This window comes from Crassostrea angulata, chromosome 5 (genome assembly GCF_025612915.1).
Source record: "Crassostrea angulata isolate pt1a10 chromosome 5, ASM2561291v2, whole genome shotgun sequence".
NCBI classification, from domain to species: Eukaryota; Metazoa; Mollusca; class Bivalvia; order Ostreida; family Ostreidae; genus Magallana; species Magallana angulata.
The window spans coordinates 33,509,123-33,529,473 of NC_069115.1; the positions used below are offsets into that span (position 1 = coordinate 33,509,123).

Below are 20,351 nucleotides of genomic sequence, written 5' to 3' on the forward strand. Positions count from 1 at the left end.
GGAAATTCCGGCTTCCGGTTTATCATGAGTAGGCACCTCCTTTAACATAAACCATATTCATGCAGCGAGTTTTCTCAAAATATTCAATATTCACTTACTGTTACATTGTAAGGGTTCAAATGCGTCATCGGGTTTCAATACACATTCTTGCTAATGGTATCGATTGTTCGCGTTTACCTGCTAGAGGACTAGTACTAGTACTAGTACTTTATTAAGAATCGATGCATTTCACTTTCTGACTATAAAAAACCCCTGCCATAACACACATTGGAATTATGAATTTAACAGTTTTGACAAACTTCCGTCGCCGAAATCGTGGTCTGTTACATGTATATATAATTCATGTTCCTCTTGCCAATGGATGATACACGCCAAATGTGCGATATATAAGATATAAACGTGGTATTAGACAAGGTCATGATAAAAGAAGCGGAATCCAGTTCACACTTTTTATCCAACATGAAATTATATGTAAAAAAAAATGTTTTTATTTCATTAAGTGCTGTCACTTGCATAAGGTATGTCAGTCAGTTATTTGCCATAACATATTTTTTCTGACCTACTTGTAAGGTTTTTCAAAATGTGTAATAGGACCTTTGATTTATCTATGAAAAATATTAAACCTAGTATGAAAAGTGATGATATCTTTTGGACTTTCGGACTTTAGTTCAAAAGGTTATATTAAAGGTGATTGGCCGATTTTATATCAAATCTTTTGTATGCTTTGGAACATTTGTTTTCGAGGTATGTGTATAATAAAATTTTCTCGACTTGTTGCAATACTGCTGTTGTCAAAGGCAAAATCCCATCGTGTGCCCTGAACCGGTAAATGTCGGAGTAAAAATAAACTGGCGACTTCGAGAGAATAATGACGTATATCTCCGCTATTTTAAGACCCATCAACTTGAAATTCGGCAAGAGTGTATCTTAGACATTACTTTTCTGAAAAATACATGCATATTGCAGGTGTTGTAAAAAAATTATTGATTTATAAGGCTTTTGAAGCGAGCTGGTAGTTTTTTTTTTTTTTATCTGGGTCAGAGTTCGACCCCTTTCTTTATTTATGGTTACATTGAAATTAATGTTAAAACGGGCTTGGCCCCTGTGGTTCCCACATAGAAATCATTTTTATATACTTTGAATATTTCTAACTTTGGAAGGAAATCAATTCACTGATATAATATGCAAATTCCATATTTTAAAAAGATAATTTGTTTGTATAAATAAATATTTGATACTTTATTAACCCAAAAATCGGACCATGCAGCTTTCAGTTTACATACGGGAAATTGCTAAACTAACAATTATAATGTATAATATTCATTACAATCTTGTAAACCATAATATCTAAGTGATATTATTGACAGATAATATAATTATATATCTCTTACAGTTTAGTACAATCGATATAAAAATCATTTATTCCAGATGCTGTAGGCAAATCAAACTCACTTAATCATGATATCAAAACGCAAGATCCATCTGTCACCTTTAAAGAATCATTTCTAATAATACAATGTACCAGTGATACCAAAGTTTCTGAATATATTTTTCAAGGTTTATGTTAATAAGTAATTAACATCAGTTTTACAATAGCACGACACCATTGATCTACACAGAAGAAATATTATTGATTCTCCAAACCGCATAAATATGCAAAACAAAATGTATATCCCCTGTTTTGCAAACAATTTTCGATTCTGTATAACCAAAAAAGCGGACCATACAACTTTAACAGTATACGAATTGACATATGGACAACATTTCATAAATTGGCGCATTTGGAATTTTGAAAGAAAATATATATTCAATAAAATAATTTTTTGTGATTCATGAGGAATATGAAGATGGCGGCATTGCAGAAAAAATCCTCAATCTGCGTTAGCGGTGGGTTATGTAAATATGTAATTTTTTTTCTGCAATGATCGCTACCTTCATAGCCCGCATGAATTATCAAAGAAAACATTTAACTTTTTTTATATGTACATCTTTCTTTTAACTTATTAATGAACTGATCATAAGAATTAGTAAAATTACTGTTAATCTACATCAGTACGTTAACTAAGAGATACAGCCAGAATTGTCCCATATGGCAGTTTGAGTCTAACATCTACATGTATGAGTTTTTGTAGTAAAAGAGTACGGCACATAAAACTATAAAAATGAACACTATAAAAAATAACGACATTGTATACTCGGAATATGTGCGCATACGTATACTAAAATTCCGCTCTGTACATGTGGTTAATGTTTGACTAACTTATTGTAATCTTTTATTTTTTCAGTCCTTGCATTCAATACATATAGATCTTAAAAGGGCCTAAAACCACTCTCAGTGATAGCTATTGTATAATGTAAGTATATGTGTAACGACAATGCTTATTACGAATTAAAATATGTTAAATATTTAGGTACGGTGAATAATAGTTTTGATTGTTTTTCTATTTTTAGAACGTTCATACCACAGAACAAAAAGAGAAATACTTTCATCGTAGCAGTTGAAAAATGTGCTCAGGTAGTTGCACTATCATATTAACTATTGTAGTATGGATTTGCATACAAAGTAAGTACATCACAATATGAAACAAATTATTTCATGCATAGAAGCATGGAGCAAAGGATAACTTAAAATATGTGATATTTGTTGCATCAATCTACTAACTTGAAATACGTTAACGATATATCTTTTTAGGAATTCAATTTAAATTTTTCATAGTACATATAAAACAATGATTTTTTTCCCCAGAATATCTGTTAAGTAAGGACCTTCAAGTTTTCATTGCATAATCAAGAAATAATATCTCCATATCATTTTTTTCTTTTCCACTGTAAGTCCATAGGAAGGTGAATATTTCTAATAAAAAATATGTGGTGTTTAATATAAATTGTCTTAAGTTTAAAATAAAATACAAGGTATTTTAATTTTATTCATATTTAATTTTAATCAATTACCAATGTTATTTATTATTGTATAATTAAAATGTACCCAAATAAAACGAAAGTGTTTGATTTTTTATATTTTCATGTACAAAATTCAATGTATAAGGAAAGATAACTCTTCTTAGCTATACCTTGATTTATGTACCTTACTGTTGGCGTACTATGACGTCATAAAAGTGTGACGTCATATACTTTTCCATGACGTTATACATGTAGATTTAAACCACTATACGATACATCATGTGTTTTTCTCAAGTTCCATAAAATAGATGTATTTAAAACATGTCTTGTATTAACATTTTAAAGGCATTGCTGTTATAATATATCATTGGTTTTATTAACAAATCTAAATATAAAAAAATCATTACAGTCTGAACGTTCATTTTTGTTGCAATATTTAAATGTCAAGGTCTAATGTTAGGTTTTGTTAACAAATCTGAATTTAAAAAAATCATTACAGTCTGAACGTTCATTTTTGTTGCAATAGTTAAATGTCAAGGTCTAATGTTAGGCTAATACAGGGTGTTTGCGAGTGGTAAAATGCAAATATAAGTAATAAACAACGATTATTTAGTGAACATAGCGTTATGAATAGCAACTGCTCTGCTGGCATATTTTCCATGATGCACTAGCGTGCATCATGGAATGTGCCAGCAGAGGAATTGCTATTCATAACGCCATTTTCACTAAATAACGTTGTTTTCTTCTTAATTGAACAATTTTGAATCAATTTGAATAAGTTAACAGTTATCATTCCTCGACGAAAATATTTTTTTTCATTTTGTTAAAATATTTGAGGTAAATGATTCATTTTATATTTTAATAAAGAGAATGTTACTGCATATATTCACAAAGAAATGTGTGTGAATTTCAAGATACATCTTGCATTATCTTAACAAACATGCGTTGCCCATAGACTTCAATGTAAAATTATTTCGGCAAATATTAAAATTTTGAATATTCCATTAGTGGAATATTTTTATTTTATAACACCTTTCGAATGATACCATGATTAAGAAAATCGGACCATTCATTTATTAGGTACATAATCTGGTCGTTATAACTTGAAAAATTAGAAAAATGATTCTATACCTAGAGATGATGTTACTCAAAATGGATCCTAATGAAACCAAAGTTGTATTTTTCAACAAATCAAAACGTATTGGAATTCCACAATTGTTTTATGAAAAGTGTCAGTTAGATATTGTTTTTTTTTCTCATAAAGATCTACGTCTAGCGTTTTCTGGTAAACAAGGACTTCATAGGAAACTTAATATTAAGGATAACGTTTACTCAGGGGCGAAAAAAAATCCACTAATAGGAACGAAAAAGTACTTATTGCACATTATAGCCCCACTATTGTGGTGCTATTTTTTGTCAATATTATCCACCATTTTCAAGGTTTTCTTTATTTTGTAATTATTAGAAATAATAAAAACAATTTGTAGGTTGGGAAATGATAAAATACGAATAGCTTTACTAATTTTATATTTGACTGAATCGTTTTAAGCTCATATTTTAAAGCAATATGAGCTGTATTTTTTTAAATTTTAGTTTGCTGCAAAAAGCTGCTAGTATGATAAGTCTGCATATAACTTTAACTTGTATGATAATTAAGGTTAGGAAAAATCATTAATTTTTGCAAGAGGAAAGATTTTTCTTCTAAGGAACATATAGCAATTCAATTTTTGTACAGGACGACAATAATTCAGTTATGCTCCAATGAAGGCTGCGTAACAGCCTTTTTAACAAAATTTGGCGAAAAGAAATAAAAAAAACCATAATATTTTTGTCATTTTTGTAAAAAATATCATTTTCGTAAAAATAAAAATTCATCATGAAAAATGCAGCTCATATTGCTTTTAGTTTAATTAAGTCCGAATTTCCTCTATCAATTTCCAAAATTGCACCCATTTTTGATCAAGTTTTCAAAAAACTGACTAATAGGAGCTCCAAACCATTGATTGCTTAAAACTTTTTTTGTTGTCTGTATTATGTTGACATTAACATTATACAAGGTCAATGATCAAAATTTCTAGATACAAATGTATTTTATATTGAATTGATTTTATGTATTTCAAAGATTTTTCCAATCGCGTACTAGCCGGTGATATAAATTCATAGACGAGTAAATACAACCATAAAATATGAAAAATGATATGAAAAAACATATAGAAACTGCATTTTTGCAATTACATTGCAACAGAAAGTTTTTAAGGTGGCTCGACAAACCAATGCATTATTTGATGGATCGATGAAGAATTTTCTTTGAGAAATGATTATTCAAAAATGACACCTATATCGGCCTTTGATTATTTTATATGAATTTTTTTGTATTTTTTTTTTTATAGAAACTGGAAACATCGTTTTAGCTGCGAACAAGATATATTAGAGCTAAAAATTTGTTATCAATTAATGCACAATACAATTATCTATAAATACATATCAAAAACGGCCAGATAAACTTTGAAATATTTTTGTAAAAAAAATATTTATGAAAATGAAAAAAAAAAGGATTGTATATATTTTTTAAATCTATGGATAAAAACTGCAGATAAACTGTTACTCGCATTTAACAATTGCTGTACAATCATATTTCAACAAGAAATTGAAACCAAATAGTGAAATTAAAGTATAAATGGAAAATTTTAAGATCGAACCGATCCCAATTGTAATTAAACTGATCCCGAACGAAATCACATAAAGTTAGAATGAATCAGAATTTTGCAAAAAATTAGGTTGTTTAGCTGTAAAATGGTTTCGTCATTTACTAACTTTATAATTCATAACAATTACTTAGAAAAAAAACTGCAGTTTATTTGTGAAATTTCAATTTTAAAATAATTCTGATCGGGATCAGTTTTTTTCAATCGGGATCGGTTCAAATTTGATAAATAGCAATTTTTCCAAAATTTCGCATTTTCATTTCAATTTCTTTGTAAAGTATCATTATTTAGTAAATAGTTTATGTGACTATATGTTATTTTTAAAATTTTATCCATAGATTAAAAAGATATTAAAGAATTACAATTTTGATTTTCAGAAATATTGTTTTAATTAAAAAATTAAACACTTGACCAAACGATCTTTGACATGAATTAATTTATAATTATATTACACATTAATTGACAACAAGTTTTAAGCTCTAATATATTCTGTTTGTCTGCAAAACAGTTTTTCCTATTTCACTGAAAAAATACAAAAAAAATCGTATAATAACTGAAAGCCGATATTGATCTCTGTTTTGTGGAATCATGTTTCAAAAAGATTCTCTATCGATCCATAAAATAAAATTTTGGTGTGTCGAGGAACCTTACGAGAAAAAAAGAAACTGAGAAAATTAGTCCGAATTTCCTCTGTTTTAATATCCATCTACCTTTGTCGGAGTATATCTTCCTCAAATAAACAAATCATGGATATCAATATCGATATTTGTTAATAACGTTGTTATTTTGTGTTTTTAAAACACTTTTGGACTTCAGATATTGAACTATGTATAAATATTTTTGGAAATCTTAAACCCTCAGTACATGTAAACGTAATCCTTAAATTAACTTTGGTAAGACCAATACTGGAATACACTTCTGTTGTATGGGAGTGTTGCTCTTCCACATAAATTAAAAAAGTTAATAATGTCTGCAATATACGAGGGTGGTCGAAAAAGTTCGTGGACACGTGTAATTTTATTCAAAATAGCAACGCCATTATCAGGAAAGTATTTCATTTGTATAATATTGTAATATAGAGCATAATAATGTATATGTAAGAAAATCAGAGCAATGTTCGTTTTTGTAATGGAGTTATGAATGTATATACATTGTCTGTCGTTGAGTTTCTATAACGTCGTAGTCCTTGGTTTATCTAAGGGTATTAAATATGCCACATTCACCGTTAGGTCAAATGTACAATCGCATATTCCATCAAAATATCACTTGTGCAACTTGTGGATAAGTATCTCGAACTATTTTGATGTCTTTCCTGTTTCCTCAATATTATATATATAGTTTGTTTCGTTTCTCTCCGTGTTTTACCTCAGTCGACACATTTTTTATGATGGCGCGCTGTTCCGTGCAGTCAGACGACGTCGCTTTATCATGCGTTTTAAAGACATATTCTTGCATTAATATCTTTTAAAAGTCATCTGCTGGTTTAAAATTATTTCCAAACGACGTATGAAAATGACCTAACCCATACAGACTACATCACAATAGAAGGTTATGAAGTTTTGAAATGTTTTATAAAAACTGTAAATATTCATATCTAAAAACTTAATTACAAAGTTTGAACAATTTGTACGCTGGGCCGTGATAACATCCGGAGCCTTTGATACATTAAAATTTTGCTTTATTTCTATGGAAAACATTCAAAACCACTTTAGTTTGATTTTAAATTTTATGACAAAGATTTAGATATACAATATATATAAAATACATGTAACCCGACGTTTAAAATGACAAAAACGCTATTGTTCACGAACTTTTTGGACAAGCTTTGAACAGCTACAAGCTGCAAAAATTGTCACGGGACTCCTAGTTCTGACCTCAAAGGTAAACGGAGTGCGATCTTAAAACTGCTTGGGCCGATTTTATATCAAATTTTAAATACGCATTTAAACGATTTTTTTGCCAAGTATATGTATTATAATGGATATTCTTTAGTTTTCCCGGTCAATTGAGCCATATTTCAATCAAAAGGTGATGTACAAAATGTTTATACAAAACAAACGGATATCGGTTGTTTATTAAATTTGTCTTTGATGTCCATGCGGGTATGATTGTATTTCATGTACATCTACTACTTTGAATCGCCACAAACAAATGTCTTAAAAGTTTTAGCAACTCAATTATAAACCTGTGAACATTTTCTTTACTAATATTTCTGACGTTTGCCAATTGTGCAATCGATGTGTAACAAACTGGTTAAATAAACCCAAACATTCAGGGGACAGTACCAAATGATTCCCTTTTCTAAACATTTCCATGATGATTTGCTTTGTTATTATGCCCCCCTTCGAAGAAGAGAGGGCGTATTGCTTTTCTGCTGTCTGTCGGTCCACCAACAGTTTCCGTTCATTTTCTTACCAGCAGATAAACATATTGAAATGAAATTTGGTATACAGGTTTATTATGAGAAATCTAGGTCAAGTTCGATATTGGGTACGATCGAGCCTTTTTCGACAGAGTAATTGGCCTTGGACGTAGAAAAATTCCAGTTATTTGCAGTTTCCGCTCATTTTCTTCGCAGGGGATGAACATATTGAAATGAAATTTGGTATACAGGTTTATCATGATAATATCTGGCTCAAGTTTGATATTGGGTACGATCGAGCCATTTTCGACAGAGTTATATCTCTTGGACGTAGAAAAATTCCAGTTATTTGCAGTTTCCGCTCATTTTCTTCGCAGAGGATAAACGTATTGAAATGAAATTAGGTGTACAGGTTTATCATGATTCTATCTACATCAAGTTTGATATTGGGTACGATCGAGCCATTTTCGACAGAGTTATATCCCTTGGACGTAGAAAAATTCCAGTTATTTGCAGTTTCCGCTCATTTTCTTCGCAGAGGATAAACGTATTGAAATGAAATTAGGTGTACAGGTTTATCATGATTCTATCTACATCAAGTTCGATATTGGGTACGATCGAGCCATTTTCGACAGATTTATGGCCCTTGGACGTAGAAAAATTCCAGTTATTTGCAGTTTCTGCTCATTTTCTTCGAATTTGCAGAGGATGAACATATTGAAATGAAATTTGGTATACAAGTTTATCATGATAATATCTAGGTCAAGTTCGATATTATGTACGATCGAGCCTTTTTCGACAGAGCTATTGCCCTTGGACTTAGGAAAATTCCAGTAATTTGCAGTTTCCACTTATTTTCTTCGCAGAGGATGAACATATTGAAATGAAATTTGGTATACAGGATTATCATGATGATATCTAGATCAAGTTCGATATTGGGTACGATCGAGCCATTTTCGACAGAGTTATGGCCCTTGGTCAATAGGCAAAATATCTCTAACCTTTTTAAGATAATGGGTTTGTATAAATAATTATTAGATACTGTAATAGCCAGAAAATCGGACCACGTAGCTTTAACTGAAAGACGGGAACTTATGATTATGTATACTATTCACCATTATTTTGTACCAAAATATCTTAGTGTTATAACAATTACTGACATTTATATAGAGGATAATTGTATGCCTCTTAGAGTTCGATATAAAGTCATTTATTGCAGATGCTGTAAGAAAATTAAACTCAGTTCCATGTAATTCAGATGTAAAGAACGCGAGATCCATCCGTCATTTTAAAGGATTTATTTCTAATAATATAATGTAAGTGTGATGAAAGAAGTTTTTTAATAAAGTTTCATTGTTCATGTAATTGAGTGATTAACATCATTCATACAATATTAAGGCTCAATTTTTTACTTAATTATGATCTACACAAAAAATACTCTTGATTCTCCAAACCGCATAACTATATGAAAAAAATATCCCTTTTTGGTTTGTTTGCAAGCAATTTTCGAATACAAACTATTCTTAATACACGATTTAGGTATCAATAACTCGGAAAGTTTTCGGGGTAATGATAACTGTTAAAACTTAATAAATGTTAAACATTTTACTGTTGTGGAAAAACGCACTACTAACTCTCGCAGATTTACCTAGTTATCTTTTATTTCTTAAAATATACCCTAAAACCTTGAAAATAAGCCGCAGCTTATTTTATCTCTGGGTAAGAAAGTTCAAAATCATCTAATTTTCAAATCATGGCTTATTACCAATGCACAGTCCCGTAAACGATGAGTTCATAATCAAGACTTGTTATTAAAACAATATAAATTGTAACTGATCGATTGTGAACTATTTTACTGTTCTGCAAACGGTATATCCAAGTTAAAATGAAAAGTGGAAAAGTGTTTTTAATTCAATTTCATTTCATGTATTAGAATATATTTCCTTGCATTTAACAAGTTCAAGCCAGTGCATTCGCCATTACGTAAACAGCCACTTGCTGACTCGTCGCGTGATCAATGTTTGTTTAACAATTTCCGGTGTCAGAAGCATACTGAAGGGCATTTTAAAAATAGACCAATCATCTGTACGACTTGATAATGACGATAAATGACATATACTGACGTTTCACAATGGGTTTTTACAACAATCAAATAATTAGGGTTATTTATCAATTAAATAATTACTGTTGTCGAAGCTAATCACAATCAACCTATGAGAAGATTCATCTGTGTGCAGTATTTTGTTATTTCCTCCTTCAACTAAATCACCTTTCTGATACGCTTTGGTAACGGTCTGTAGAGGTTCTGGATATATTATACAGTCAACGTCAGTCACATCTGCGTTTACGAATGAGAAAGTTCAGCAGTTGTCCGGATATTTTTAGCACAACACTTCAATCGCTTAGTTTTAACTACACATTTCTATCAATTCAAATCAGGGGACTGTGCTTGGCAACGGAAATGATATTATTTCTAGCCTTATATTTTTCAACATCTCTCGCTCTGTTTATCAGGACATTGACATCTTGAAACATGAAATTTTGAAAAATTGATCGGGAAAGTGATGACTGTCCTATAACGCTTACTATGTCAATGTACAAATGTCTGTTAATAGTTCCATCAACAGTTGTCACAGTGCATAGTCATGCACCTCCAAATCATTCTACTCTCCTTTCGTTGAACTAAGGGACACATACATTCGAGAGAACAGTTCAGTCTGTTTTTTGGTTTACTTCCTTCATTCTCATTTTTCTTCTTTACAACTCGTCTGTGATCATGATACCCTTGTCGATTTTTACTTCGCTCTTCGCTGATACACTTGTTTGGGTCTGTGTTGATTAGGTCTTTCCACCTTTCAGGTGAAAAACCTCTTGTTTTCTTTATGTTTTTTATTATTATTCTTCTTCTTCTTTTCAATTTACCTCGGGGTCACTTTTTTGTTTTAAGAATTATCCAAACAATTTAAACTTTATGTAATTTCTCATTAAAAGTTACGGTACCAATTGACCCTGTGTCAAAAAATTCAAGAACTTACAGCGCGGGGGTGTTAAGGAAGCTTATAAGCAGTTAAGCGTCTGATTTTCATTGTTATATTCAAAAATTCAAATATTCAAATAACTGCTTTGAATCAGATCAAAAACCCAAAGTTATCCTTTATTACAGATGTCAGTGCAATAAAACCGGGCAGTACATTACTGCCACATTGGTGCATTATCACGTGCCAACTATAAATAGCTTACGTACATTCCTTAACAGAAAAATGAGATAGAACAACACTACCCTACTGTTTCAAAAATAAAATAAAAAACATACCAAGTGAAGGCCAAACATGTCAGTTTGATCAAAACCGTTACTAGAATCATATGTTCTTCTTAATCAAACATTCATTCAACTGGATCCCGAAAAACCGTCTTAACTTTCATCAAGTTTACACGGAAAACGGAATGTGGCATCAAAACAACGCAAAACACAGTCCTTCTCTCCGATTCCTGTAGCCGTAAGATATATATATATATCGAAGCCTTGGATCCACTCCTTCCAATTTTTTGCAAGATTTACTTCCATCGATATATGGCCTGGAGGCTTCAGTTGCTCCATAAACGATCATAAAGAGTGGGGGTTGTTTTATGCAAAATTCAAAACTTTGGAACTTTGGCAAGGTGCTACGGTTGGAGAGCCGACGACAGATTGTTGGTCCTAAGTTTATCGGTTGAAGGCCCTGCATTAAAGTATTTTCATATCCTTTCACCGCGGGGGGGGGGGGGGGGGGGGATAAGCATTGAGGAACTAGCTTTGCACTTTGAACAGCGGTTTGGCAAGGGCACGCTCCAAGCTGCATTTCAAGTAGAGTTAAACGCTATGTCCCAGGGGTCCGAGAGTTTAGAGCAAGGGGGAGGGCGGGTTATGGAAGTCGCGCAGCGTGCTCTAGGGGCGAGAGTTCCGGGACAAGTGCCCCAAGAGCAGGCAGTCCTACGGTTCGCGATGGGCTGCAGGATCCGCGAGCCGGACGGAAACTCATCGATAATCCTCCCATCACTGTAGACGAAGCTGTACGAAGGGTCAAGACGTACCAACTAATCAAACAAGCTCTTGCGCCACGGCGCAGGGGATTTCTTTCCGTGTCCCGAGACGGTCAGTTGTCCGGTGGGGAGCGGTCAAGATCTTCCTCGCCAGCACCGCGTAGTGATTTCTATGGCTCAATGAAGCGTGATGTTTCACAAAGACAAGAGTCCGTCGCACACTCTAGCTTGGCCAGAAACAGATGGAAAACGGTACCTAAAGGGGCCCAGGGGGTCCGGGTTGTTCTATGCATGCAATTAGCAGGGGCATTTTCGGATAAAGTGCCAAAATCGACCGCGGTCTGAATCATTACATCGTCAGGGCCCGCGTACTAGTAAACCGGCTGATGGTAGGCAGATGCATTTCTCAGATACTCCAACAGTTGGGGGGGGGGCGCCCAATCGAGTCGTGCCATCGGTACGGTCGGGGGGGGGGGGGGGGGGCTTGGCTACGGGGAAAGTGCGTGGCGCATACCAATCAAGATCAATTGTGTCCTGATGAGTGCGGTGGTCGATACTGCAACTGAGATCACAATTATAGCACAGCGGGTTTATGAAAAGATGTCTCCGCGGCCTGAAATCTCCGCTAGTATTGATGTAAACATCGCTTGGGGCGAGCCAACCATGGTGATCGGATCACAAGGGAATGCTCTTATAAAAATAGGGGGACCCAATTATGACATCTAGTGTACGTTGCCCTACATTAAGGTGAAATGCTACTGGGCATTGATTTTATGCAGGAGCATGGAGTACAATTGCACTGCAGCACAGGGGAATTGCGTGTCGGGGCAAGTCTGACGATAGAGTCCATGTTTAAGGCAAGTTCTCCCTCTGTGCAGACTGTCTCGGTACGTCGCATGCGTCTACCTCCATTGTCAGAGGATTGATTGCGAGATATCCGATGAAATCTCTGACTTGATTCTTGAGCCCTTGGATGAATTTCCGGTAGGGGTAATTTCGTCGAGGTCATTTAACAAGTCAGAAACGAGGATAAAGTTGTGTCTCATGAACCACACGCCGCGGGCGCACATTTTTCGGCAGGGTCAGCCCTTAGCAACCGCGGCGCCTACGACCGGAGCAGGGATTCCGAAGGCGTCAGTGAGACAGGTCGGAACGGAGAGTCCTTATGAAGTACCCACACACATCAAAGAGTTACTTGATGACATTCGGATTAATGCTCCGCCTGAAGTGCGCGATGAGGCGGTGCAGCTTATAACGCAATATTCAGATGTATTCGCCATTAGTGACTTAGAACTGGGCGACTTCACAGCTATCGAGCATCAGCTTCAGGCGCCGGAGAGGCAGGGGCGCAAGAGACGGGGTGGGAAACGCAAACGATATGAGTATTCTATATGTAAAACCAAAACTCCTGTGGTTCTTATGGTGCACTGTGACCAGTGTAAAGATTGGTTTCACCCCAACTGTGTGGGTAGGGGAGACGATGAGGTCAGGGAGTTGCCAACATACTTCTGTCCTGACTGCACACTGGTAGTATCGTAGGCTTTTGGATTTAGGGAGCTGAATAAGGGTTCAAAACTTCAGCATTGAGTTAGGTGTATTGATCTCACTTGAGGGTATGCCCCAGGGGAGTTACCCCAGTGGCAAATAGGGTATTTGTACCGCCGGGTGACGGAGATCCGCTAGGTGAGTTTGGTGAGACTGGCGGTAAAGGTTAACATGTTTAATGCCCTGTTCGGCCAACTATTAAGGGAAGCTTCGGTGCCGTGATCCATGAAATGCCACCCAGAGGAACATCACAAGGGAACACCAGTGTGGAGAAAGAAGAGCTAGAACCTCGACAGGACGGGAATTGGAAAAGCCCTGATCCTGGATTTTTTTTTTACATGAACTGTTAAATGTTTTGTATACTGTTATGGTTAAATGTGCATGTGGTGTAATGTGTAATTTGTAACTGGTGGTTGCACTGGTCGGAATCGGGACATTCCTCAAAATTATGGGGGAAATGTAGTGTATTTGAGGGGGGGGGGGTGTATTTCCGTCGTTTTTTATATCTAGCTCGGTGTCCCGGTTTTGCAGGCGTGTGCAACAAGTACATGTAAAGCGTTCATAATATAAATTGCAAGTCCTTTTCTTTTATAATATAATGTGGTTTCATTAATTTTCGTGGGTATCAATTTTCGTGGATTTTCTGGAAAAAACACAGTTTCAAGGATACGTAATTTCGTGGCCATTGATCCTATCAATACAAAATGTTAGTTGAAATTGAACTTTAATGAACATTTACTTTCGTGGATCAACTTATTATATGAGCTATTGAAGCTGTAAGTCAAATTAATGAAGGCGATCATGCAGATTTTTAGCGAAGAAAACAAAATGTTGTAGATTGAGAGAAAATTATAAATGGATATCTTGTTCAGCATTATTATTAGTAGAATGCTACCTATATAGACTTATTTTCAATAAGTCAAAATTATGCATTGAATTATAATGCAACTTCAGTTTTGTTTAAAATATCCTATATCTTAAAGCCAGGTACCTACAAAATCATTCAATTGCAATGGCATGCACTTATCTGATCATGAACAACTTTTACATGTGAATTTGAAATATGCTTTGCTATTTAAAACCTTGTGAGATCCTTGTAAAATCTTACAAATTAATTATTTTTTAATGAAATTAACACTGTGACCTTCCAAACTTTTCAACAAATGCATTATAAGTAATGGTTTCTAGTAACAAATATCCTAATATAAAACAGTTTGCAACATTTTTCAAAATATACGATATAACATCACGTTATTTTATAATTCAGTTATGAATTTTGACATGATTATGCCGTTGCAATATTGTAATTTTTAAATGACCTCAAACCGACAAATACATCTGCTTTTACCATATCGCACGCACGCACGCACGCACGCACACACGCACACACACACACACACACACACACACGTATATATATTTTTTCTTTAGTTTTTTCTTTAGGAATATATTGCATTCGAGCGACTGTTATTAATTTTAAGATGCATGCATGTTGAACTAAAGTATACGTTTTTCATCACATAAATTCACCGTTATTTTTATTGACTACCTTAACTGTACTGCGTAAGATGTAAAACAAATGCTGTAAGGTTTTTATTGGTACAAGATTCAAAACCATGTTTCAGATACCCTTGCCCTTTTTCTTAAGGTAGGGAATAACAACAACCAGGGACAAGAATAAACTAAAGAAATAGAAATCAAGATATCTGTGAGCCAATGCTCGCTAGTGATACCCCCGCTCTGATGTGAAGATGCAAAATAAGCAAAGTCGACATTTAACAGAGAGCTGGCATCCGATTGGTACAGAAATATATCCCACAATATGGCATGCCTAAACAAACACCGACTGTGTAAAAATTTCAATCATCTGCGATAAATAGCTGCTGAGAAATCTTTGACGAAAATTTGTTTGAAAAGTTTGGCTAAAAATAAACAAAGTCATCATTTAACAGGAAGTTAACGTCCGATTGATACAAAAATATATCCCAGCATATGGCATGCCTTAACAAACACTGTAAAAATTTCAAGCATCTGCAATAAATAGTTGCTGAGATAAATGCGACAGAAATTTTTGTTACAGACAGACGGACAGACAGACAGACACACAAGGGTAAAACAGTATACCCCCTCTTCTTCGGAGCGGGGGTATAAAAATATTTTTGACAATTGTAACTTTTGGAAATATTTTCAAAATGTAAGAATGCTTGCATACATGTAATTAAGATGCATAAATACGATGCACAAGTAGTGGTAACATATGCTCAGATGTTTACATTTACAATTGAAAAAACGTCTCTATATCTACATTGTCTCAGTCCATCCAGCTGAAATTGGGTACTGGCTTATGCTGGGGGTTAAACTGAGATGGACTGGTGTCCCATTCAGGGGGAGTCAATGACTCTCATCCGCTTAGCACCACGGAAACCGGAGATATTAAGAACCTGCCCTATGCGCCTTTATGGCACGGAGAAGGATTTAACTGAACTTTTAACGTCGCTTTACCTATCAAAGGGGAAACATATCGGAGCAAAGCAATGATAGAATTAGATAATAAAACTTATAAGATACGTTTCTTATTTTGTTTTTGATAATCAAACATAATAATAGAACTTCACATTGTAAAAAGTAGGTTAATTGTCGCAATAGCCAAATCTGAGAGAAACTTCTATTTGTCAAAGTGGTTGTTTTTTAAAGTAGTTCAACATTTAGATGAAAATAGAGTTTTTACATTTAACGTCTTAAAATAAAGTTTTCTTTAAGTAAATTATCATCATGTTTTTACAATCATTATGTAATAAATTACTAAATAATTATTAAATTTATCAGTTACAACAGTAATAACTAAAAGCTGAACGACCATCACTGCAAAACATAAATATGCATTTTACCTAAACGACGAAGATAAATATAAGGCTGGAAAGCAGTGAAAGAAACCTTACAATTGTTATGGTGTTTCTTAATTATATCCCTTAAGGTGAAATACAAAATTAATATGCTTTAATAAAAGTACTTTTATTAACATTTTTACATAATGACATCCCTGTAGGTATAGGCTTTTAGATACTTTTTTGAATATTATATATATATATATATATATATATATATATATATATATATATATATATATATATATATGTATATATATATATATATATAACTATCATAAGCTTTTTTTAAAGCTTTCTATAGAACTTAAATATTTTGGGCGAGAGATGCATACTGTAATACCCGTCGTGTAGTCCTTTAACCTCTTGGTTTTGAATTATAATAAATTTTCAGGTCGAAAATGCTTTGGAAAAACAGACAATACTACGTCGAAGAACGACCAAATGAGGTAGGTGTGAACGCATTTGTGTCTAATGCTTTGGACGTGTAATATTTTTACGTCACCCGAGTTATTCAGGTGACATATTGCCATCGGTCTTCGTCCGTCGTTGTGCGTCGTCTGTCGTGCGGTGTGCGTTAACAAGTATACATTTTTAACTTCTTCTTAAAAAATTACATGGCCAATTATAACCATTATTTTAATGCAAAGTATCTCTTTAGTAGGAGAAATCTAAATTGTGAAATTCTTGGTTCTACCACTCTCGGGGCGCCATAGGCGAGGCAAAATAGGCAAAAAAGTCAAATGTTCAAAAATCTCTCTCTACTCCAACACATGTTACATGTAGGAGAAAACTGAATGCATGGTTATGATGTTCATGAAGCTCTTTACCAAATGGTTTTTATGATGTTCATGAAACTCTTTACCAAATTGTGAAAATCATGAACCCTGGGACAGGGGTTCAGGCCCTATGGCGGGGCCAATATAGCCATATAGTGAAAATGCATTAAATCTTACAAAAATTTCTTCTATATTCCCACACATATGGGAAAAACTGAATGTATAGTTATGATGTCCACGAACTCCTTTACTTAAATTGTGAAATTCATGGCCCGGTCAGGGGTTCAGTGTTAATGCATATAATGTATTAAAAAAAAACTTCTTTTCTGCATCCACACATCTGTAAGAAAAACTTGATTCATTATTGTGTAGACATGGAAGCTCTCTACCAAAACTGTAAATTTCATGTCCTTCGGGGCATGTGTTTTGACTCGGGGGGGGGGGGGGGGGGGGCAGTATGGTCATATAATGTTCAGGCATATATATTGTTTAAAAAATTGTTCTCTTTACTTCTGTTGATACTGAATAAAAACTGACTGCATTTTAGGAAAGAAAATAAAGCCCTCTTCTAAAATTGTATGCCCCGATGGTAGGAAATTTGAATCCAGAACGGGCCAAAACAGTTATATTTACTAGTGTATAGGATAGGGGTTCTTACTGCAGGGTGTGAACAAAAAGGTTATAAAGTTAATGTATGTATATATAGTGTTAATGTATATAACGTTTACAAATGTCTACTGACATAGAATAGAAACTGACTGCATATTTAGAAAAATAGACAATAAGCTATTATCTTTAATAATATTTCATGTCACCAAGGTATGTCTAATTATTTTATTCTGCTCAGGAATTTCTATGAAAGAAATGAGTAAATACAAACATTCAGAAAAGCGAAAAAAATGAAACTGTCTATGAATTTTTACATATTGTGAAAACGTTCAAAAGCGTTGGAAAGAGTTTCAAAAAAAAAAAAAGGTTTGGGGGGGGGGGGGGTAATACTTTTAGATTTATCTTCCCTCGCTTGCTTATATCTAGTAATTAATCATTAAAAATAATGTAAATAAGAAGTTCTATGATTAAAAGAGTTATACAAGTATTTTTATCGTTTGAAACAAAAACGGTTTTTGAACTTTTCAAAAAAAACAAAATAATAGAATTGTTTATAGTAAAAAAAAAAATAATTGGTTAGCTAAAATCACTGGTACGCAGAACATATAAAATGATTTTGGTGTAAATGCCAATCGATGCATGAGACTGTAACACTGTTTGGATATTGAAATTCTGAAATATGTGAACGCAGCACAGTTAAGGCTGTCAATAAACTCCGTTCAGACAAAAAGTACGGGAAATGTGCATTATGACATCACAGTATATTACAAACCTCGAAAGTAGGCTACTTATTAAGGTAACTCACTCCTCATGTTTTGATTTCATTGCGCAGATGATCATTATATTTAAAATGAATATGATTGTATTTATTTAATCATCACAGATAGATTATTATTTCATAATTACACAACATTCATAAAGAAAATCCATTTGAATTGAAGAAACAAACAAGTTTTTTGGGGAACTATTTTTTCGTGCGGAAGGTTTTTTAGACGAAAATGACAGAAACAAGCAATTTTATGAATTTTCAATATACTTTTCTTTTTAATATACTTTATTCATTATTCACATTTTTAACATTTGATAGCCTTGTAACATATTTTATAGGTTCTGTGTGACATGTACAAAATCAAATCTTGAAAATGTGATAGCCGTTTAGCATAAAATCATGCAAATATATAGAACATGTCGGAATTTTTTAAGCCAAATTTTGCGAGAATTTTACCTTTGAAGCCCTTTATCTAAAATTTGACATCACTGACCCCCATGTTATATTATGTCAAAATGATACTGAATACATATCTAGGCAAACTGGATTAATCTTATAAAATTCTTGATATTCAAAAAGTTTTTATTTCAAATCAAATTGTAACTATTATAAAAATTGTCTATTTTAAGTGCAAAAAGGTCACACAAAAATTTATGCAGCTTCGTACAATTTTTTTTCGTAATCCCTCTATTCAGTGTGATTATTGTGCATAATTAAAAACAATATTTGAAGAAATAAGTTCACTAAATCAAAAATACTGACAACAAATCCTAACTAGGATGAAATTGCATTTTAGGTGCGAAAAGGTCAAATTAAATAGGCCATAACTCAGAGGGATGGATACTGACCCCCCATTATCTTTGTATTTTTTAAGTATGTTTTGTCTACAGATTTCAATGATATACTTCTCAAGAAAATCTTTATACAACAACATTGAGTAGTGGGATACCTTAATCTATTTATTAGTAAAATTGACTTATACTAATCTTTTAATTAAAAACAACAAATGCTATTGCTTACAATTTTGATGTCCGTTATATCGTACACACTGAAAAATAAGCGAGATGTCGTTCTCGCTGTACTACAAAGTATGACGTCATATGCTTCAAAATGACGCATTAAGTTAAATCATTGAAGGCTATCGTGCAGTTTTATAGCGAAGAAAAATAAATGTCATACATTAACGGAAAAGTATGAATGAATATTTTGTTTAAAATTATTATTAGTAGAATGCTACCTATATAGTCTTATTTTCATTTTGTTAAAAGTATGCATCGTATAAAGAAGCCACCTCAGTTTTGTATAAAATATCGTATATCTAAAATCTGAGTACCTAAATAAATCACTTAATTGCAAGGGCATACACTTACCTGATCCCGACAAACTTTTACATGTGAATTTGAAATATGCTATGTAACTTAAAAACTTCTACGATCCTTGTAAAATCTGACAAATTAATTATTTTTAATGAAATTAACCCTGAGACCTTCAAAATTATTCAACATATGCATTATAAATTACGGTTTCTACTAACAAATATTCTTATCTTAAAAAGTTCGCACCGTTTTTCAAAATCTACGATATAACATCAAGTTATTTCATAATTCAGTTGTGAATTTCGACATGATTATGCCCTTGCAATATTGAATTTTTTAAATGACCTCAAAACCACAAATACATCTGCTTGTACCATGCGACTGCCATATCACGTGACCACTATGAACATAAAATATTGTACTGTTATATATATATTTTAGAAATATATTGCATTTGAGT

At 33.3% G+C, this 20,351-nt stretch overlaps 1 protein-coding gene across 1 annotated transcript in view; it reads left to right on the forward strand.

Moving 5' to 3' along the window:
• Nucleotides 1–2,282: 2,282 nt before the first annotated feature.
• Nucleotides 2,283–20,351, forward strand: part of LOC128184684 (GTPase IMAP family member 4-like) — a 129,822-nt gene continuing 111,753 nt past the window's right edge. Inside the window, exons 1-3 of the mRNA XM_052854253.1 lie at nt 2,283–2,354; nt 2,452–2,563; nt 16,813–16,867. Of these exons, the coding sequence (XP_052710213.1) occupies nt 2,506–2,563; nt 16,813–16,867 (113 nt within the window). The 5' untranslated portion in view covers nt 2,283–2,354; nt 2,452–2,505. The remainder of the gene's footprint in view (nt 2,355–2,451; nt 2,564–16,812; nt 16,868–20,351) is intronic.